Source organism: Phoxinus phoxinus (assembly GCF_949152265.1).
Source record: "Phoxinus phoxinus genome assembly, chromosome: 22".
Classification (NCBI taxonomy): Eukaryota; Metazoa; Chordata; class Actinopteri; order Cypriniformes; family Leuciscidae; genus Phoxinus; species Phoxinus phoxinus.
In genome coordinates this window covers 27,366,401-27,384,130 of record NC_136897.1, presented here as the reverse complement: position 1 = coordinate 27,384,130, position 17,730 = coordinate 27,366,401, and the positions used below count along the sequence as shown (strand labels likewise).

General features: G+C 37.6%; 1 protein-coding gene across 1 annotated transcript in view; it reads right to left on the bottom strand.

Moving 5' to 3' along the window:
• Positions 1-478: 478 nt before the first annotated feature.
• Positions 479-17,730, bottom strand: part of mfn1b (mitofusin 1b) — a 21,373-nt gene continuing 4,121 nt past the window's right edge. Inside the window, exons 6-17 of the mRNA XM_079598213.1 lie at positions 16,593-16,700; positions 16,350-16,503; positions 14,509-14,576; positions 9,309-9,430; positions 8,260-8,386; positions 7,455-7,559; positions 7,263-7,365; positions 5,607-5,833; positions 4,541-4,708; positions 2,886-3,082; positions 2,057-2,191; positions 479-1,126 (exon numbers count right to left, since the gene is read on the bottom strand). Of these exons, the coding sequence (XP_079454339.1) occupies positions 1,057-1,126; positions 2,057-2,191; positions 2,886-3,082; positions 4,541-4,708; positions 5,607-5,833; positions 7,263-7,365; positions 7,455-7,559; positions 8,260-8,386; positions 9,309-9,430; positions 14,509-14,576; positions 16,350-16,503; positions 16,593-16,700 (1,584 nt within the window). The 3' untranslated portion in view covers positions 479-1,056. The remainder of the gene's footprint in view (positions 1,127-2,056; positions 2,192-2,885; positions 3,083-4,540; positions 4,709-5,606; positions 5,834-7,262; positions 7,366-7,454; positions 7,560-8,259; positions 8,387-9,308; positions 9,431-14,508; positions 14,577-16,349; positions 16,504-16,592; positions 16,701-17,730) is intronic.

Below are 17,730 nucleotides of genomic sequence, written 5' to 3'. Positions count from 1 at the left end.
CTTATTAATTGCTTAAATATCCCTGGTGTTTTTCTAACATTGATTTTACAACTGCAAATTATATGTGAATGCGAACACACGAACTCACAGGTGCAAAATGGCTGATAACACGCTAATTGCCTAAAACAGATGTCAATCAAACATTAATCATTCATTATCCGAAAACATGTATTTATTTAAGGATTATAATGTTGTAATCATTTTTGTAATTATATTAAAATCAATGAAACAAAAATACTTTAATAAATAAATTGTATAATAAATGGGTGGTTATATTCAACACAGTGGGCGGATTTGACAGGCTTAGGCCCGCCCATTATGCTCAATAGATCTGCCCCTTGATTATACAAATATTGTATCTATTAATAAAACCTTACAACTCAATATGTAGAATTTTATTTTTCTTGGGATTGATAGCGTTAAATCTAAACATCAAAATGTCAGAGTTTGGTTACCAACAGTAATGAAATGCATAGAACAATTTAGTCATATTTTATATTTATTACATATGAGGAGATTTTACATTGGATTACATTATTTTACATATTTAGAAACCATAGGAAATTCATGAAGAGAATTTTAATACCGAGTTAGGATTCATTGAAACTACTACCAAGGAACGTATAGAAAATAGGCTTTGTGATCAAAAGGCAAATCTACAAAATCGGATTTCCTTGTCTGATGGCATGAACTCTTGTTTCGGAAGAAAAAGGCTCAGTGAAAAAGGCTTGGTATAAGTTAGTTTGTTCTAGGAAAAAAGTTTGACAGAATCCATCTGTTTTTTCCTCATGTTTTGCTTCATATGGAAGTTTCACAGTTTACAAAATAGTGTTTCAGTGACAATCTCTGTACAGAAAAACTTCAACCAAAAATACCGCACTAAGCCAGCTTTAATTTTACAGTTTAACTAAAACGTAACACATTTCCCCTCCACATTCCTTGCAACATCTGTTGAGCTGAGAATTCCCTAAACAGCAGGGCGTAACGGGAGGGCGTACGGTCTTCACGAGCTACGTCACTCTCTGAAAGGAGCCGAGCGTCCGTGTGAACTCAGAGTCAGGGCTGAGGACGCAGATACTGCGAGCTGAAATCCTCCAACTGCTTCTCCAGAGCTGTGGCTTTATGTCTGTAAAACAAGTAAACATGTCCATTAATACAAACAGCTCAAAATAATCAATATTACAGTGGAAAATGGTTTAAAGTGAAACCTAACGCACAATAAAATACAGAAGTCTCAAGATTATTTTTAAAGAGGACCTATTTTGTTACATGTTCATCTTTCTTTAGTGTAATGTTGTGATTTGAGGATGAAAAAAGCTTTTAGTTCTTCTCTATATCAGTGTCAGTGTTTCTGAAACGCCTCCATTGTAGTCTTGAGGTTCTTCCGGGAACGAACACGTCACAATATTCCTCATTTAAATAATTAATATGCAGAATAAAGGGGCGGGGCCTGGTTGACTTAGTTAGTAAGTAATGTGTTAAACTGGTGGTTATGGTAAGGGGCGGGACATTTCCCAAACACACTCGAAGCGCTCGACCAATCCCAACACACTGCTCCAGCCGACCAATCAGAGCACAGTGTGCTTTTCAGAAGGAGGGGCTTCATAGAGACAGGAAGTAAACCGAGCGTTACTGACAGACTGGGAAGAGAGGAGCCGCAACAATGGAGAATATGAGAAAAATTTGTTTTTGAAACATGAAAACCAGTTGTATTAGAGCCCAAAAACAAAATCAAGATGATAATAAGTCATCTTCAACATCATATCTCGCATAAAACAAATGGAATGCACAAATTATTAGGTTTTGACATCACTACCGAGGCCTGATTTTTTTTTTTTTTATTAAGTCTTGTAAAAGCGGTTTACTTGCATTGTCAAGTTATTGTATTACATGTAAACTGGGACAACGGGTTAATTCAATAAGCATATTTTGGGAGTTATCAGTGTACTGGTGTGTGTGTGTGTGTGTGTGTGTGTGTGTGTGTGTGTGTGTGTGTGTGTGTGTGTAAACATGCTCGATGAAAGCTCTAATACTGTATCAAGATCTGTGGGCTGACCTGAGCACTTTAGATCGGTTCTGTACAGTTTCCAGCTTCTGGATCTTATCAGTGAGGCGTTGGATTTCATTCTCCAGGTCCTTCTGGGTGATGTCAACTTGCTGGCAGAGTCGGGCGAATGTGCTGGCAATTTCCCTGCGTCAGACAAACAAGAACACTAACACACAGGAACTAAATTATTTTTCTCTTTGCATGCACAAAACAGCACTTAGAGCACAATTAGAAAACTTGAGCTGCAATGACCTCAATTTCTGAGCAGCAATGAAACATATTATACTGCTAAACTACAGGTGAAACTGGAAAAAATGAGAATATGGTGCAAAAGTTCATTTATTTCAGTAATTCAACTTAAAAGGTGAAACTAATATATTATATAGACTCATTGGATACAAAGTGAGATATTTCAAGCCTTTATTTGTTATAATTTTGATGATTATGGCTTATGAAAACCCCAAATTCAAAAGGTTTTCATAAGCTGAAAGCCATAATCATCAAAATTATAACAAATAAAGGCTTGAAATATCTCACTTTGTATCCAATGAGTCTATATAATATATTAGTTTCACCTTTTAAGTTGAATTACTGAAATAAATGAACTTTTGTTACGATATTCACATTTTTCCAGTTTCACCAGCAAATGAAATGTCATCAATAGTAGTTCACTTATGCAATCTCAAACAACTTGTTAACTGCATTGTCTACATGGATCATACATAACACCATATAACCCAGACATTAATTTCACCCGAAGTGAAATCAAACGGCTTCCTCACGGACTAAACTCTAATTTCAAATGGACTCGGGTGTGAAAATCCAGATGAACTCGTACTGTTGCACTTGGTGGCTGCAGTTTGAGCTGGTGAAGCTGATGATCATTTGAAGTTTCTCGGTGGCGTATTCCACGAACTGTCTCTTCAGCGCTCTTTCCTTGGCTCTGGTTGTCCAGGTGAGTTTTTCAAACAGGTACAGCAAGCCATACAGACTCATGGAGAGAGCGATCAGACGCCAGCCAACTGTTCTCCACACCTAACACAAGGTATAGAGACGAACTTCAATGCACTCATTTCCACCCAGGAAAGTTAAGCTCACATTTATATAGGGCTGGGTATCGATTCAGATGTTCCAATTTGATTTCGATTCACAAGCTCTCAATTCGATTCGCAAGCTCTCAATAAGATTCAATTTCGATTCGCAAGCTCTCAATTCGATTCGCAAGCTCTCAATTCGATTCGCAAGCTCTCAATTCGATTCGCAAGCTCTCAATTCGATTCGCAAGCTCTCAATTCGATTCGCAAGCTCTCAATTCGATTCGCAAGCTCTCAATTCAATTCGCAAGCTCTCAATTCAATTTCGACTCGCAAGCTCTCAATTCGATTAGATTCGCAAGGTCTCAATTCGATTCGCAAGCTCTCAATTCGATTAGATTCGCAAGGTCTCAATTCGATTCGATAGCTCTCAATTCGATTCGCAAGCTCTCAATTCAATTTCGACTCGCAAGCTCTCAATTCGATTAGATTCGCAAGGTCTCAATTCGATTCGCAAGCTCTTAATTCGATTAGATTCGCAAGGTCTCAATTCGATTCGATAGCTCTCAATTCGATTCGCAAGCTCTCAATTCGATTCAGTTTCGATTCGCAAGCTCAATTCGATAGCTCTCAATTCGATTTGATTTCGATTTGCAAGCTCTCAATTCGATTCGATTTCAATTCTAAATTTGATTTGGGATTCGATTCCCGATTCGAATCAATGAATATAGATTTAATAAAAATTCTATATTTATAAAAAAGAACAGTGAACATAAGTTTACAAGTGGTTAATTAATAATAAAAACTAATTATGAGCCACAAACCTTAACCTGTATATTAAACTTTTTATTTTAGGTACACTTGGGTACATTTAAAACAGAACTCAACTCTATATTTCAAATGCATACAATGAAAGGACAGGATTTTGATGCAAGATGAAAAATTTATGCCGAACAAGTCAGAACTCGCATGCCTTGATCAAACAGGATCAGGTTATGTTATGTGACAGTCACATAAATGACCAACCATAAATGTGACCCTGGACCACAAACCCAGTCTGGAGCCGCACGGTATTTCTGTGGCAACAGCCAACAATACATTGTATGGGTCAAAATTATAGATTTTTCTTTTATGCCAAAAATCATTAGGATATTAAGTAAAGATCATGTTCCATGAAGATATTTTGTAAATTTCCTACCGTAAATATATAAAACATGTATTTTTGTGAGTGAATGCAGCACAATCGTGAACATAAATGCACAACTTTAAAGGAGATTTTCTCAATGTTCTCACAAACCACACATCAATGTAAAGTTTATTTATTCAGCTTTCAAATGATGTATACATCTTAATTTAAAAAAAATGACCCATGTGACTGGTTTTGTGGTCCAGGGTCACATATATAAAATATAGGGAATTCCCTAAAGCATTAATAAGAAATGACTGAGATAATTCTCACCACTCCTCCAACGATGACCACGCTCATAGATGTGCGTGAGGTGAGAGAGGCCAGGTTGTTCACCATTGACATCATGAGTTCTTCCTGCGCCATTGAAGCCTGAATCTGACCTTGACCTCCAGGGATCTGAGACTGAACCGGTGCTGAAGGGGTGAGCGGTGCCGTCAGCTTAAAAAAACAATATAATAGACCATTAAAAGTTTAAATAGAGTCTTATAGCAGGCCAGGATGTGTAGGCTGAAGCATTTCAGACTAAAACAGATTCAAGAGCATCTCATTGTATACCAATTGTAACACAGATTTCACTTTAGATGATGCATGTACAGTCAAACCTAAATGTATTCAGACACTTTCAACATTTCTCACATTATCACAGTTTATTTGCTATAGTTTAGAAAATGGTAGTAAAATATGACAAGAAATCAGTTGATATTTCACTGGTTTTGTCCATCCTTCTGTTAGACTGTCTCACAAATGAATTATGTTGAATATCTGTCAGCTGTTAAATTTAACTACACAATAAGATAATATCAGTTTAGGTCAACCAACTACAAAGCAATGCTTAATTTTGTTCAGTCTGTGGTGTTAAAAGGTCGCATAAGCAATTAAAGAAAAAAAAACTTCAGCAAAACATGATCAGGTCAAAGTGTCCGAGTAATTTTTGGTCCCAGATTTTTATACATTATTGGTTATATGAAGAATATTTTGATATAATATGTCACAGTTTACTTTATTTTGCTATCCTCACTTGCATAAAATAACTATAGTGTCCTGCACCCACTAGTAAACAAATATAAGTATTATATCTGGTAAAGGATCAATGGCTAGGGATCGTAAATGAAATATACAGTATGGAGAGACTTACATTTATATAAAGGCTCAAATTTGAAAAATGTAACAAGTTTTGGGAAAAATGGATTATGTACGTAAACCATTGAGGAAAGTGTGATATTGTATATCAAGATGTTGGAAATACTTTGTGTACTGATATTGTAGCATCCATGATAACTTTATGTACTTTGTTCCAATAAAAAAAATGTCTGAATAATGTTTGGTTTGACTGTACCTGCAATTTCTGATCGACCAGCATCAAGGCACGTCTGCCGTTGACAGGACCTAGGAAGCGGTGGACCAGGGAGGTCCAGCCCAGAGAGAACTGGAACTCGATGTTCTCCTGGAAGTCGGAGCAGAGAGTGGCGCAGTTCAGGTCGTAGCTGAGCTCAAACTTCCTGCAGGGAATGAGCATGTGGAGCTGGTTCTGCGCCGTCGAGGGCAGCAGAGGCTTCAGACACTCTGGGAAGAGAATAATAGGCAGGTAGATTCATAAACTCACTCATTTATCATACTCTTGCTAAAACTGCCCATACAGTGAGCATCTTCAGGGAACTGCTACATACATACAGTTTATTTCATTTATTTCAGTAATTCAACTTAAAAGGTGAAACTAATATATTATATAGACTCATTACATGCAAAGTGAGATATTTCAAGCCTTTATTTGTTATAATTTGATGATTATGGCTTACAATTTATGAAAACCTTTTCACAATATTCTAATTTTGAATTTGGGGTTTTCATAATCTGTAAGCCATCATCAAAATTATAACAAATAAAGGCTTGAAATATCTCACTTTGCATGTAATGAGTCTATATAATATATTAGTTTCACCTTTTAAGTTGAATTACTGAAATAAGTGAACTTTTGCTCCATATTCAAATTTTTCGAGTTTCACCTGTAAGGGCTCGACAGTGTGCGAGCATTTAATTTACGACAAAATAGATGTGTGCGAACTGTAAGATGTATTAAAAAGCATGTGGTGTGCAAATAAAAAAGGCTATAATTTCATTAAATAAATATGAGCGGTGAACATTTCAAAGTAAAGTCGTGCCACCGTTTCACGTTCTGCATTCGGAGCAGTTTGCAATCAATGATTACAGGGCATTTAATGCCACTAGATTGCTTATGATCAACTGTTGATGAATTATGACTATGTTTACTTTATGGGATTTATATTATATGGTGAGTGCATATTTTATCTCATCTTTTTGAATGAGCAGCTAGGAATAGTAATGTAAAAAGTTTGCAAAGTCTGTTGTAAAGAACCTTTAATTTGTTATATTGACTAAATGTAATTTAGTGTATCCTAATTCAATCTCTTTTGATGTCCGTATACCCCCTTTGTTTTATTATTATTATTTTTTCTGTCTGTATCCTTTCATTAGCAATAAAAAATAAATAAATGAATGAAAAAAAAATCAAAAAAGGAATATTAATGCATATACATTTCAAAATAAGAGTCCTGGTGTATTTTGGCATATTCATAATTAAAAGTCCAGCATTATGCATTGCATACTTTTTTTCTTGGTTATTATTGGTATTTTGGTTACTGTATCTGGCATCTCATTCAAAGTAAACTCTTGTAGCTTGTCTCGACTGCCCAGTCACAGGAAGAAAAGACTAAGAATATTATTTAACATTGTTAAACACAATTAACATTATTACTCACTACTGTTTAGCGTCGTTACAGTAGATTGGCACCACTGAGCAATCACGATTAAGTATTCCAGAGAGCCAGATAACACACTAATGTTTGTAAAGAACTATATAAGCAACACTTCACCGGTTATCAGACATGATCTATTAATAGGACTGTCACCTACTGCTGTTTAAATATCAAACACAGGTCACTGTGTCTGTCCAGGACCTGGTGTTCTCACATACCGATCATGTCTTTCTGAGAGGACTGTACAGAGTCGTTTACGGCATCAGAACAGCGGAAGGCCAGATTCTTGCCCATGCCCTGCTCGATATGGCTGAGAAGATCCTGAAAATATGAGGGAAAATTACAGGTCAACTCTGACAAAACATGAAACTGTTGATAAATGACTTTTAAGGGGCGAGGGGCAAACTCACAGATTTGTAGATTTTAAGCACATTATGTGACGGGTGAAAATCCGAATGAAACTCGTCTATGAGCACAGACAGGCGGCAGATCTCTTCTGCCATGGCATTCGACACCTGAGACACACAAACACAGGAAGACGTTCACACAACATTAAAGGGGTGAAAAAATCCCTTTTCACAAGATGTAAAATAAATCTCTGATGTCCCCAGAGTATGTGTGTGTGTGTTTGTTTGTGAAGTTTTAACTCAAAATGCCCCACAGATATTTTTATATAGCATGTTAAAGTGTTACTTTTTGAGGGTTTGCAAAAACGCACGTTTTGTGCCTGGCCATTTAAATGCAAATGAGCTGCTGCAGAAGGCGGGGTTTCAAGAGCTCGCGCGTGTTAGCGGCTGCGATAACATGACGCAGACACACACTAAAATGACAGAAACTGTTCTGCCTTTAATGTTAAAACGGAGTCAGACAAAGATGGAGAGACTCAAGAAGAAGTGACAACATGTAGAAGCAACAGGACGTCTCTGAATGGTTAGTTGATGAATTCGCCTTTGGCTAAGCCACGCCCTAGAATGTAGATTGACCAATCACAGCGCAGCCAAGAACGAGCTCCCACAGTGGTCCGACACTTTTTCACAGCGCTCCATTGACTTTAACACAGGCGTCTCATATTTTTGGTCTCGGCAAGCTATTACCGTCGTGGTTTTATCAAAAATATGGTAAACCGTTGTGACAAGCAGAATATTCTGCTTAGGAATTTAAATGCATGTTGCAAGAAGTAGTTTTATCATCAAGATGAACAGCAAAGTGGATTACCTTGTTTTCTACCTCCTTTGTGATGGCCTCGATTTTTTTCTTGATGTCCTGGATAAGCAGGTTTAGTTGATTGCGGACAAAATCCAGTCGGTCGATTAGATACTCTCTCTCCTCCAGAGAGACGACCCTGCGATCAGACACAACACGTGTGACTACATGAGCGATGGCATTGAAGCTTTGAGATTAGACATGTAAGGGATCATCCACGGCTAGCTGTGCTTTAAATGAATTTAATGCACAACTTGGAGGCAAAGAAATGCCCGACAGAAAGCGAAGGGTGGTTGCCTCTGCGAAGTGCATTAAAATCGTTATCCCAATAATACCATGGTCATTTGCCAGCAATATTTGACTGGAAGCGTAAAAAAAATATTTTTTATTTGTGTCAGTTACATTAGATCTGCTTTAAATCAGACAAGACATAAAGTAATGCGTAAGATTACATGTATTTAAATTTAATTTAAAATATTAAACAGACTTGGAACTACCTGTGCATTAAACTGTTTTATTGCACAGCTTCCAGCCAATCAGAATTGAGCATTCAGACGGACCATGGTGATTGCAATTTAGGTTAAATTTATTTATTATTTATTTCCGGTTAATAATTTTAGTGCTTCAAAAAACTTATTTTAGTTTATTGCAAAAGGTAACATTTCTGAATTTCATTTAGTTTAATTTTTTCAACTAATATTTCTTTTATTTTAGCTTTATTTCAAACAAAAAAATGAATGATGATAACCCTGGTTCAAAGTTGTTGTTGTTGTTATAAGAACAAAAAGTTATTAGACCTGTTAGGAGGACAACGCTTAAGTTGTGCAACTTAATTCAATACCGTGATAAAAGTTTAATCAGTTATCATGATATGACAATTTTATACGGTCACATGCCTACTTGAATTACTTTATCAACACTGGACTCATAATGAGAATAACTAATTTCAGAGACGAATCGCTCCGAAATAATCTTCTCTCTTGGTGTAAATTACCGGACCTTCTCGTACATTATTCCTGTGACAAAATAAAGAGAAAAGAAGACAAAAGAACAGGACGCACCTCTTGTCCGCGGAGGCGATGTTGATTTGATCCATGATGTCTTTGACCGTTTCAGTGATCTGCCTTGCTCTGATTGTGTGCTGCTCAAACTTTGTTTTCACTGCTGAATGCGAGATACACTCCTGCGAGGTCACGCACACACACACACACACGCTACTGTGACAGGAGCCGACTTTATGACTTTAAAGGGTTAAAGGTTCAAACCTGCTGCAGCCGTAAACTAAATCGTCAGAAATTAAAATCAAAAACTGCAGCAAATCTAAACCCTATACGTCAACGACTCTCAAATTCATCTCACAGCAGCATGAACATAAAAGTAAACCATCAATAAAACAATGCAATGAACGCAAACATGAAAACAACCGGTTTCCCAAAGGAATTACAGTAATGTCAAAAAGTCTCAGAGCACCACATTTTTTAATTTACCATTTGACTAGTCCGCTAAAAAAATAGTGAATAAAACTTTAAAAACAAGTTTAAATAAAATAAATGTGGTGTCAGATTATTTTTTTGATCACTGTATTTGTGGGATTCTTCTAAAAAATTATATCAACAAAAGTGCATTTGTTTCAACACAAAAACACAGAAAAATACTGTAAAATAACATCCATCCACACCGAACGAACAGAAAGAAGAGGGTGAAACAGAAATTCAAACTGAACTAAAGAAACAAAATGTCCTCGCCTTAGTAAATCTAGACTTCAGCAATGACGACACCGATTGAAGATTACATGTGCACAGAGACGCTCACAGTGGAGAGAGAGACTAAACATTGACTGCACGCAATCATATCAAAAGAAGACGTGAGCTTCTCTAGAAGTAGTCTTAAAATGTAATATGAATATGAAGAATTAATATGTAAATGTAGATTGTGACTCAAACAACGTCATTCAAGAGCATCATAAATAAAAATAAGAAATTATATATTTGTGACCCTGGACCACAAAACCAGTCTTATGTGTCAATTTTTAAAAATTTTGATTTAAACATCATCTGAAAACTGAATAAATAAGTTTTCCACTGATGTGTGGTTTGTTATGATATGACAATATTTGGTCGAGATACAACCTTTTAAAAATCTGGAATCTGAGGAGCAAAAAAAAAAAAAACATTGAGAAAATCTCCTTTAAAGTTGTGCATTTATGTTCACGATTGTGCTGCATTCACTCACAAAAATACATGTTTTATATATTTACGGTGAAAAATTTACAAAATATCTTCATGGGTCATGATCTTAATATCCTCATGATTTCTGGCATAAAAGACAAATCTATAATTTTGACCCATACAATGTATAGTTGGCTATTGCCACAGATATACCCGTGCGACTCCAGACTGGTTTTGTGATCCAGGGTCACATGTTAAGATATTTTACATCCCAACGGTCCTAACAATGGGCTTCATTTCCATTATGAACAATATAACTTTAATTTTGAAGTGTGTTTGTGATATTCATTATCCTGTAGAAGCTGCATTACTCTGTGAAGAGCTGGACTCTTAGGCATATAGGGACTGCACATTTTAGCACTTACATTTTTGCTGTCGCACATTTGATGAAGTGCACAAACTTCTTTATCTGACACACACCGAAGTCTTCAAACAGATATCTGAGATTATCTGTGAACTGTTTCACCCACTGCTTACTGTAAACATGAGTTAATCATCCAAATCTGTTCACATGCTCTAATGCTACTAACGCTAAAGCAACTAAATAATCAGTATAGATAGAATTTCCATCGTGGATTGCATTGCTAATGCTGCGTTCACACAAAACGCGAATAGAGCGTCAAATTTGCGTCCAGTTTGACGCTTGAACATTTTGAATGCATTTGCGTGTCCAAAGCGAAATGGACGCGCGTAAAAAGCAAGCATTTGAAGCGAAATTGACGCGCATCCGAGGCAAAATCCGCTTCTTGTAGGAGGGGCAAGTGCTAGGCGGTTCTGTTTGCAAGAAAGGCCGCGAAATTAGGCCGCAAATTAAAAATACTACTGTTATTGTGTCATGAAATGTCGTTTTTAGAGTTTTACAGTCGAGAATGTAGTTGTTTAAAGTTCAAATCTGTGGTTTATTTATAAAGATAGCGCCTATTTACAAAAAATTTGATCGGACGTTTTTGGTTTGTGAGATCCAGGCGGTCACCGGGCGCTCAGCGCTCATGTAACCCGCCTGGAGCAGCCTTACCTCGGATAGTCCTCCTGACGTTTGCCGCTGGTAAACGAGAAATGTTTAAATTCACAATCTATAGCTTCGGTTCTATTATATGAAACACACAAGTTAAAATACATTAATGACTCGTTATAACGTAGGTCAAACGACTTCTTTAATTATGTGAAATTCTTTAAAATAATGTGTAATTATTCTTTAATTATGCGCCACGCTAAACGCCTCATTTGCGCCGCAGGACCTCTAGACGCGCGTAAACGCGTCTTTAAAGGGTTAGTTCACCCAAAAATGAAAATAATGTCATTAATGACTCACCCTCATGTCGTTCTAAGCCCGTAAGACCTCCGTTCATCTTCGGAACACAGTTTAAGATATTTTAGATTTAGTCCGAGAGCTTTCTGTCCCTCCATTGAAACTGTATATACAGTATACTGGCCATGTCCATAAAGGTAATAAAAAGATCATCAAAGTAGTCCATGTGACATCAGTGGGTTAGTTAGAAGTTTTTGAAGCATCGAAAATACTTTTTGGTCCAAAAATAACACAAAATAAGACTTTATTCAGCATTGTATTCTCTCCCGGGTCTGTTGTGAATCCGCGTTCAGGACTCCGCAGTGACGCTGCTGACGTAAGACGCTGATGACGTGTTATCTGGTGCGCCCGAGCATCGTTTACAGTCTGAGGGAGACGCACGCTATATTCAAGCTATTCTACATTGTTTGCGTGGATATCATTTTTTTAATGGTGCGTAAATGTGCATGTCGCGGATGAGACACTTTTACAGCGTGCGTTTCCCTCAGACTGTAAACGAAGCTCGGGCGCACCAGATAACACGTCATCAGCGTCTTACGCCATCAGCATAACTGTGAAGGATTGACAACAGACCCGGGAGAGAATACAATGCTGAATAAAGTCTTATTTTGTGTTATTTTTGGACCAAAAAGTATTTTCGATGCTTCAAAAACTTCTAACTAACCCACTGATGTCACATGGACTACTTTGATGATGTCGTTATTACCTTTATGGACATGGCCAGTATACTGTATATACAGTTTCAATGGAGGGACAGAATGCTCTCGGACTAAATCTAAAATATCTTAAACTGTGATCCGAAGATGAACGGAGGTCTTACGGGCTTAGAACGACATGAGGGTGAGTCATTAATGACATTATTTTCATTTTTGGGTGAACTAACCCTTTAAATTGGCTTAACATTGAAATCACTCGTGCCAGATGCTCTATTCGCGTTTGGTGTGAACGCAGCATAAGGCAGCTATTGAATACAAATAAAATTTTCCACTGCAACTAGATGCGATGCGATTCCAGTGACAAGCAATTTGTCTGTCCGCAACTACGACATGACAAAATCAATAAAAGCCAATCAGAAGAGTGTGTGGGCGGAGTCTCTCTGCAAACGCAGTGCACTCGCAACCAAATCAATCAAGAATCACAGCCAATCAGAAGAGTGTGTGGGCGAAGTCTCTCTGCAAACGCAGTGCACTCGCAACCAAATCAATCAAGAATCACAGCCAATCAGAAGAGTGTGTGGGCGAAGTCTCTCTGCAAACGCAGTGCACTCGCAACCAAATCAATCAAGAATCACAGCCAATTAGGAGAGTGTGTGGGCGGAGTCTCTCTGCAAACGCAGTGCACTCGCAACCAAATCAATCAAGAATCACAGCCAATCAGAAGAGTGTGTGGGCGAAGTCTCTCTGCAAACGCAGTGCACTCGCAACCAAATCAATCAAGAATCACAGCCAATCAGAAGAGTGTGTGGGCGAAGTCTCTCTGCAAACGCAGTGCACTCGCAACCAAATCAATCAAGAATCACAGCCAATTAGGAGAGTGTGTGGGCGGAGTCTCTCTGCAAACGCAGTGCACTCGCAACCAAATCAATCAAGAATCACAGCCAATCAGAAGAGTGTGTGGGCGAAGTCTCTCTGCAAACGCAGTGCACTCGCAACCAAATCAATCAAGAATCACAGCCAATCAGAAGAGTGTGTGGGCGAAGTCTCTCTGCAAACGCAGTGCACTCGCAACCAAATCAATCAAGAATCACAGCCAATCAGAAGAGTGTGTGGGTGGAGTCTCTCTGCAAAAACACGGCTCTCACAACAAAATGGATAAATACATAAACAGGTAACAAAAAAAAAATGATATGCAAACGCATATTAAATTATTTTAACATTAAATAATGCGCATAATCAGTACCTGAGATTATCATTGTCATTCTTTGTATTAGGGCTCACATAGTAGTCGACTACTTTAACCACTAGTCGGCACTGTGGGAAGCCATCGAGTACTTGAACGCTCATTAAACATAACACGCTTTTTTTTCTTAACAAACAAAGAATCGCTGGTTAGAACAAAAACTCTGATTAACATGGAAAATATGCCTTTTATCGTGTGTCGCAGCATTGCGTCACATCTGGCTATAACAGGCGTTAGTCTGTGTGTCCACCAAAGCGTTTTTTGGCCAGCTGAAAACTATGCCTTTTAGCCTAGCTGTGGGCGCTTGAGAGCGTTTTGGCAGCGCAGCATTTTTTTCAGTTGAGACACTTTGCTTGTTATACGGAAATATCCACGAAAGTGTTACTAGTATCTCATTTCACACATATTTTGTTACAGAACGTTGTTTCTATATTAAAATGTCGATACAATGCAACTTATTTTCTCTGGCTCTTGAATTAAAATATTTTGTTCCGTTATTATGCTGCTTGTTGTCCTCTGTTGACGTTGTACAAGCAAAATGTGGCGATTGGTCGGTGTGGTATTAGTCCTGCCCCTCCTTCACTGTGATTGGACAGTTGGGTAAAAAGTGACATTCTTCACGTAAAAAACGCAGAGCGTTCAGCGCTTCAGTGTGAAAAAAAAAAAACATGCCGTTTTAAAAACACGGCGCTCCCATTGAAAACAATACGCCAGCCGTGTGAAAAAAACGCTTTGGTGGACACACGCCCTTTGTCTTGTTTTTTTGTGTCATCAAAACAGCTACAGTTCTCCTATCTAGCAAACGCAATATCTGCTCCTACTTGCCTCGAACAATCTCTCAAACGTCTGGAACTCCTTCAGTCGTTCCTGAAACCCCTCAGCGAGAGCACCACCTGTAAACACACACAAGCATCTTCATCAAGCTCTAAACACACATCCGGGTTTAACAGAGTAACTCATAGGGAACACACTTGGACCTTGTAGCACATTAAGGGACACCAGTTGTGAAACACACCAATAACGTTAGGGAGTTATTCCCATAGTAGGAATGGACACTGTGACCAACAATTCAACCACGTCCAGCAATATAATCACGGTCAGTCTGAACGGCCAGTTTGCAAATGTGGCTTTTGTGATCTTCAGTGATTAGTAAATCACAAATATTTTCAGACAGTTAACTTGCTTGCAGTGCGAGTATGTTTTTATTTTTTATCTCATACAACAGAAAAATATATTTGAGGATATATTAGTAGTAGCCTTTATTGTCACTTAGTTAAGGTACTTATACTAAAGGTACTATGTAATATTTTTTTTTAATGCACATATTCATCCACACAGTCATGCAGAGCCAAAGCACAATCAAAACAATATTCTCCCGCAAAATGCATGCAATTTAGTTTTTTAACCACTAGAGGGACAAAAGTTACATAGTGTACAAGATTGACCAAAAATATATACTTGGTATCAATCTTAAAATAACATTTTAATATTTTTTTTAGTTTTATCTTTATAGTTTTAGTTACTTGTATTTCCTCATATATTTTCAAAAAAATATTTTCAATCTAAAAATATTTATTGTCCAAAAATATATATATATATATATATATATATTTAAAAAAACATTTATCGGTACCTAAAATGTATTTTAAGACTGGAAATGAAACCCATTTCATTGGCTAGGCGCCAGCCAATAGAACGGCTCCTTTAAACACCCCCGCTCCCGCCATCCCCTTCTCTCGCGCCTCTGAGTTGCAAGTGCACAAGTCAGTTTTGCACCTCATATATCGCGAAAAGAGTAGCAAAAGTCAAGGCGCGAAATTTGAACTTGTAGTGACAGATTTGAGGAGTTGCAAGTGCCTATTTGAGGTTGTACTGGGAATATGAATGTAAGAAGAAGTGCAAATATATATTACACGTTTGTGTCAGTCATTGTATTTTTGTGAATGGCATTTTACACATCTGTGACTACTTGTCTGCAGCTTCAAATTCAGAATACAGGTTTGTGACTATTCTCTGCGAGTACAAATTTCAACATTCAACTTCAGATTTTTATTTTACAGGTTTTCACATCAGAGCTGTGAGTGTAAATTTGAGCATACAAGTACAAATATTTATTGTACAAGTTCTCAAATTCACATCTACGTGCTCTCCAGTTTTGCTACTCATTTACCTTCATAGTTTCGCACCCCCCTGGTGCCCGTGAGCGGAAAAACAGCGTTTGCAACTTTGGGCCGGCGGCTCGCCGGCCTCTTCGTCTGGAAGTATCGTGTGATCCCAAGTCTCGCGAGGTAAAGAATTGCTTTACTGCAAAAAGAAATCTGCTATAATGCTGTCATTATTGCGCTCCCTCACGCTGTTGGAACCCGAATGAAGACGACGTTGCAAAGTGTTTCCCATCTGCTTTGATGTCGTTGATCTACTAAGCCTCTAGTGTCTGAGAATAGCCAGCGAGTTTTTAACAGTTGTTGTCAAATATCTATTCCGAAGCTGCGGGGGGAGCTCTAGAGAGAAACCTCCGAGCAAAACGCGAGGATACAACAAAGAAATCCCGATCTTACTGAGCGCTGCTTTAAATACCCAAATCTATGATTCCCATCCACTAGATGTCATGCGGGCAGTGAGTATCTGGCTCTGCCACGTGAACCCTCTCCAGATCACACTCTTACCAGACTCTGGCATACCCTGCGCCCGCTGCATCCGCGAGTTCAGCACCTCCTTCGCCGACACAAAGAAAATACGGTTCGGCGCCTGCGCTCGATCCACGACCTTCAGCTCTTCCACCAGGAAGTTCACACACCTGTCCGTGTGCTGCTTACGCACCTGAGACCATCAAAACAACCCCAAATCAATGACATATCCAAGACAGAGATACATTTCATTTTGCTTCAGGAACATCCACATAAACTCACGTCCTCCATGTATTCCGGTTCGGCAGCGGACGCATCCCAGCGATTGTTCAGGATGAAGATGTTGGGCTTTGAGAGGCGCTCGTTGACCTTGTGGAAGAAATGCTTCTCCTTTAAAAAAGAAATAACATAGAGGTTGGGTTTACTAGGGGTCGTGTGATGGAAACACTGTAAAGGACACACACACAACACACACACACGCACACACACACACACACACACACACGTTCACTTTTATTAAATCAGCTGTTGAGCAGCAATAAACTTAAACATAGAACTATATATATGGAGGGCTTTAACAGACTAAATTAAATTTATTAATATATAGGAAATTATTAAATAAGTAATGGAACGTTTAAAAAAAGTACAAATTAAATATAAGAAGAAATATATAAGACATGAAATACATTTATTTTATCATGTAAAATGAAAAAGGATGTGAAATACAAAATTAAATCTTATTTTATCCATTTATTTTTGTGTTATTTATTTCAAAGTGTATTTCATTTCGTGTTTCACATTCTGGTTCAGATTTCACATCTGAAAAAATATCGTATCTACGCTTACATTTCATTTTACTTTGATTTATTTAGTGCAACCTATGAATTATCTAATAACTTCATTATAGTTTAGTTAAATACTTTCATATGTATACACAATACATTTCAGGTCATGCACGATTACATTGTTTTCATTTTAAACTTAAAGTTTTAGTAATGTAGTTTATTTATTTTAAATATGTCTATATAGTTTTTATACATTTTTATTTCAATTTTAATTATTTAGTACATCAAGATAAATAAATACAAACAGAGAAAAGCTGCCTTGGTTTTAATAAATACTATTAAATAACTTTTTTTAAATATATATATATAGTTTATTGCAGTTCTTGTTTATTTGATTTGAAGAATCTAAAATGTTTGAATGGTTTTAGTTGTATAAAAACCCTAGTACAAATAATAATATAAATGTAGTTTTCTTCATGTTTTTCCACGAGTAATGCCGCCTGAACATTAGGGGATGTCATTTATAATGGAGTGTTTATCTGCCCTTTGTGAAAATCCCCCGAGAGAGGCCCTGAAATCAACTAAAGCATCCTGGGATAGCAGGCGTGATCCAAAGGCAGCACTGCATTCTTCTG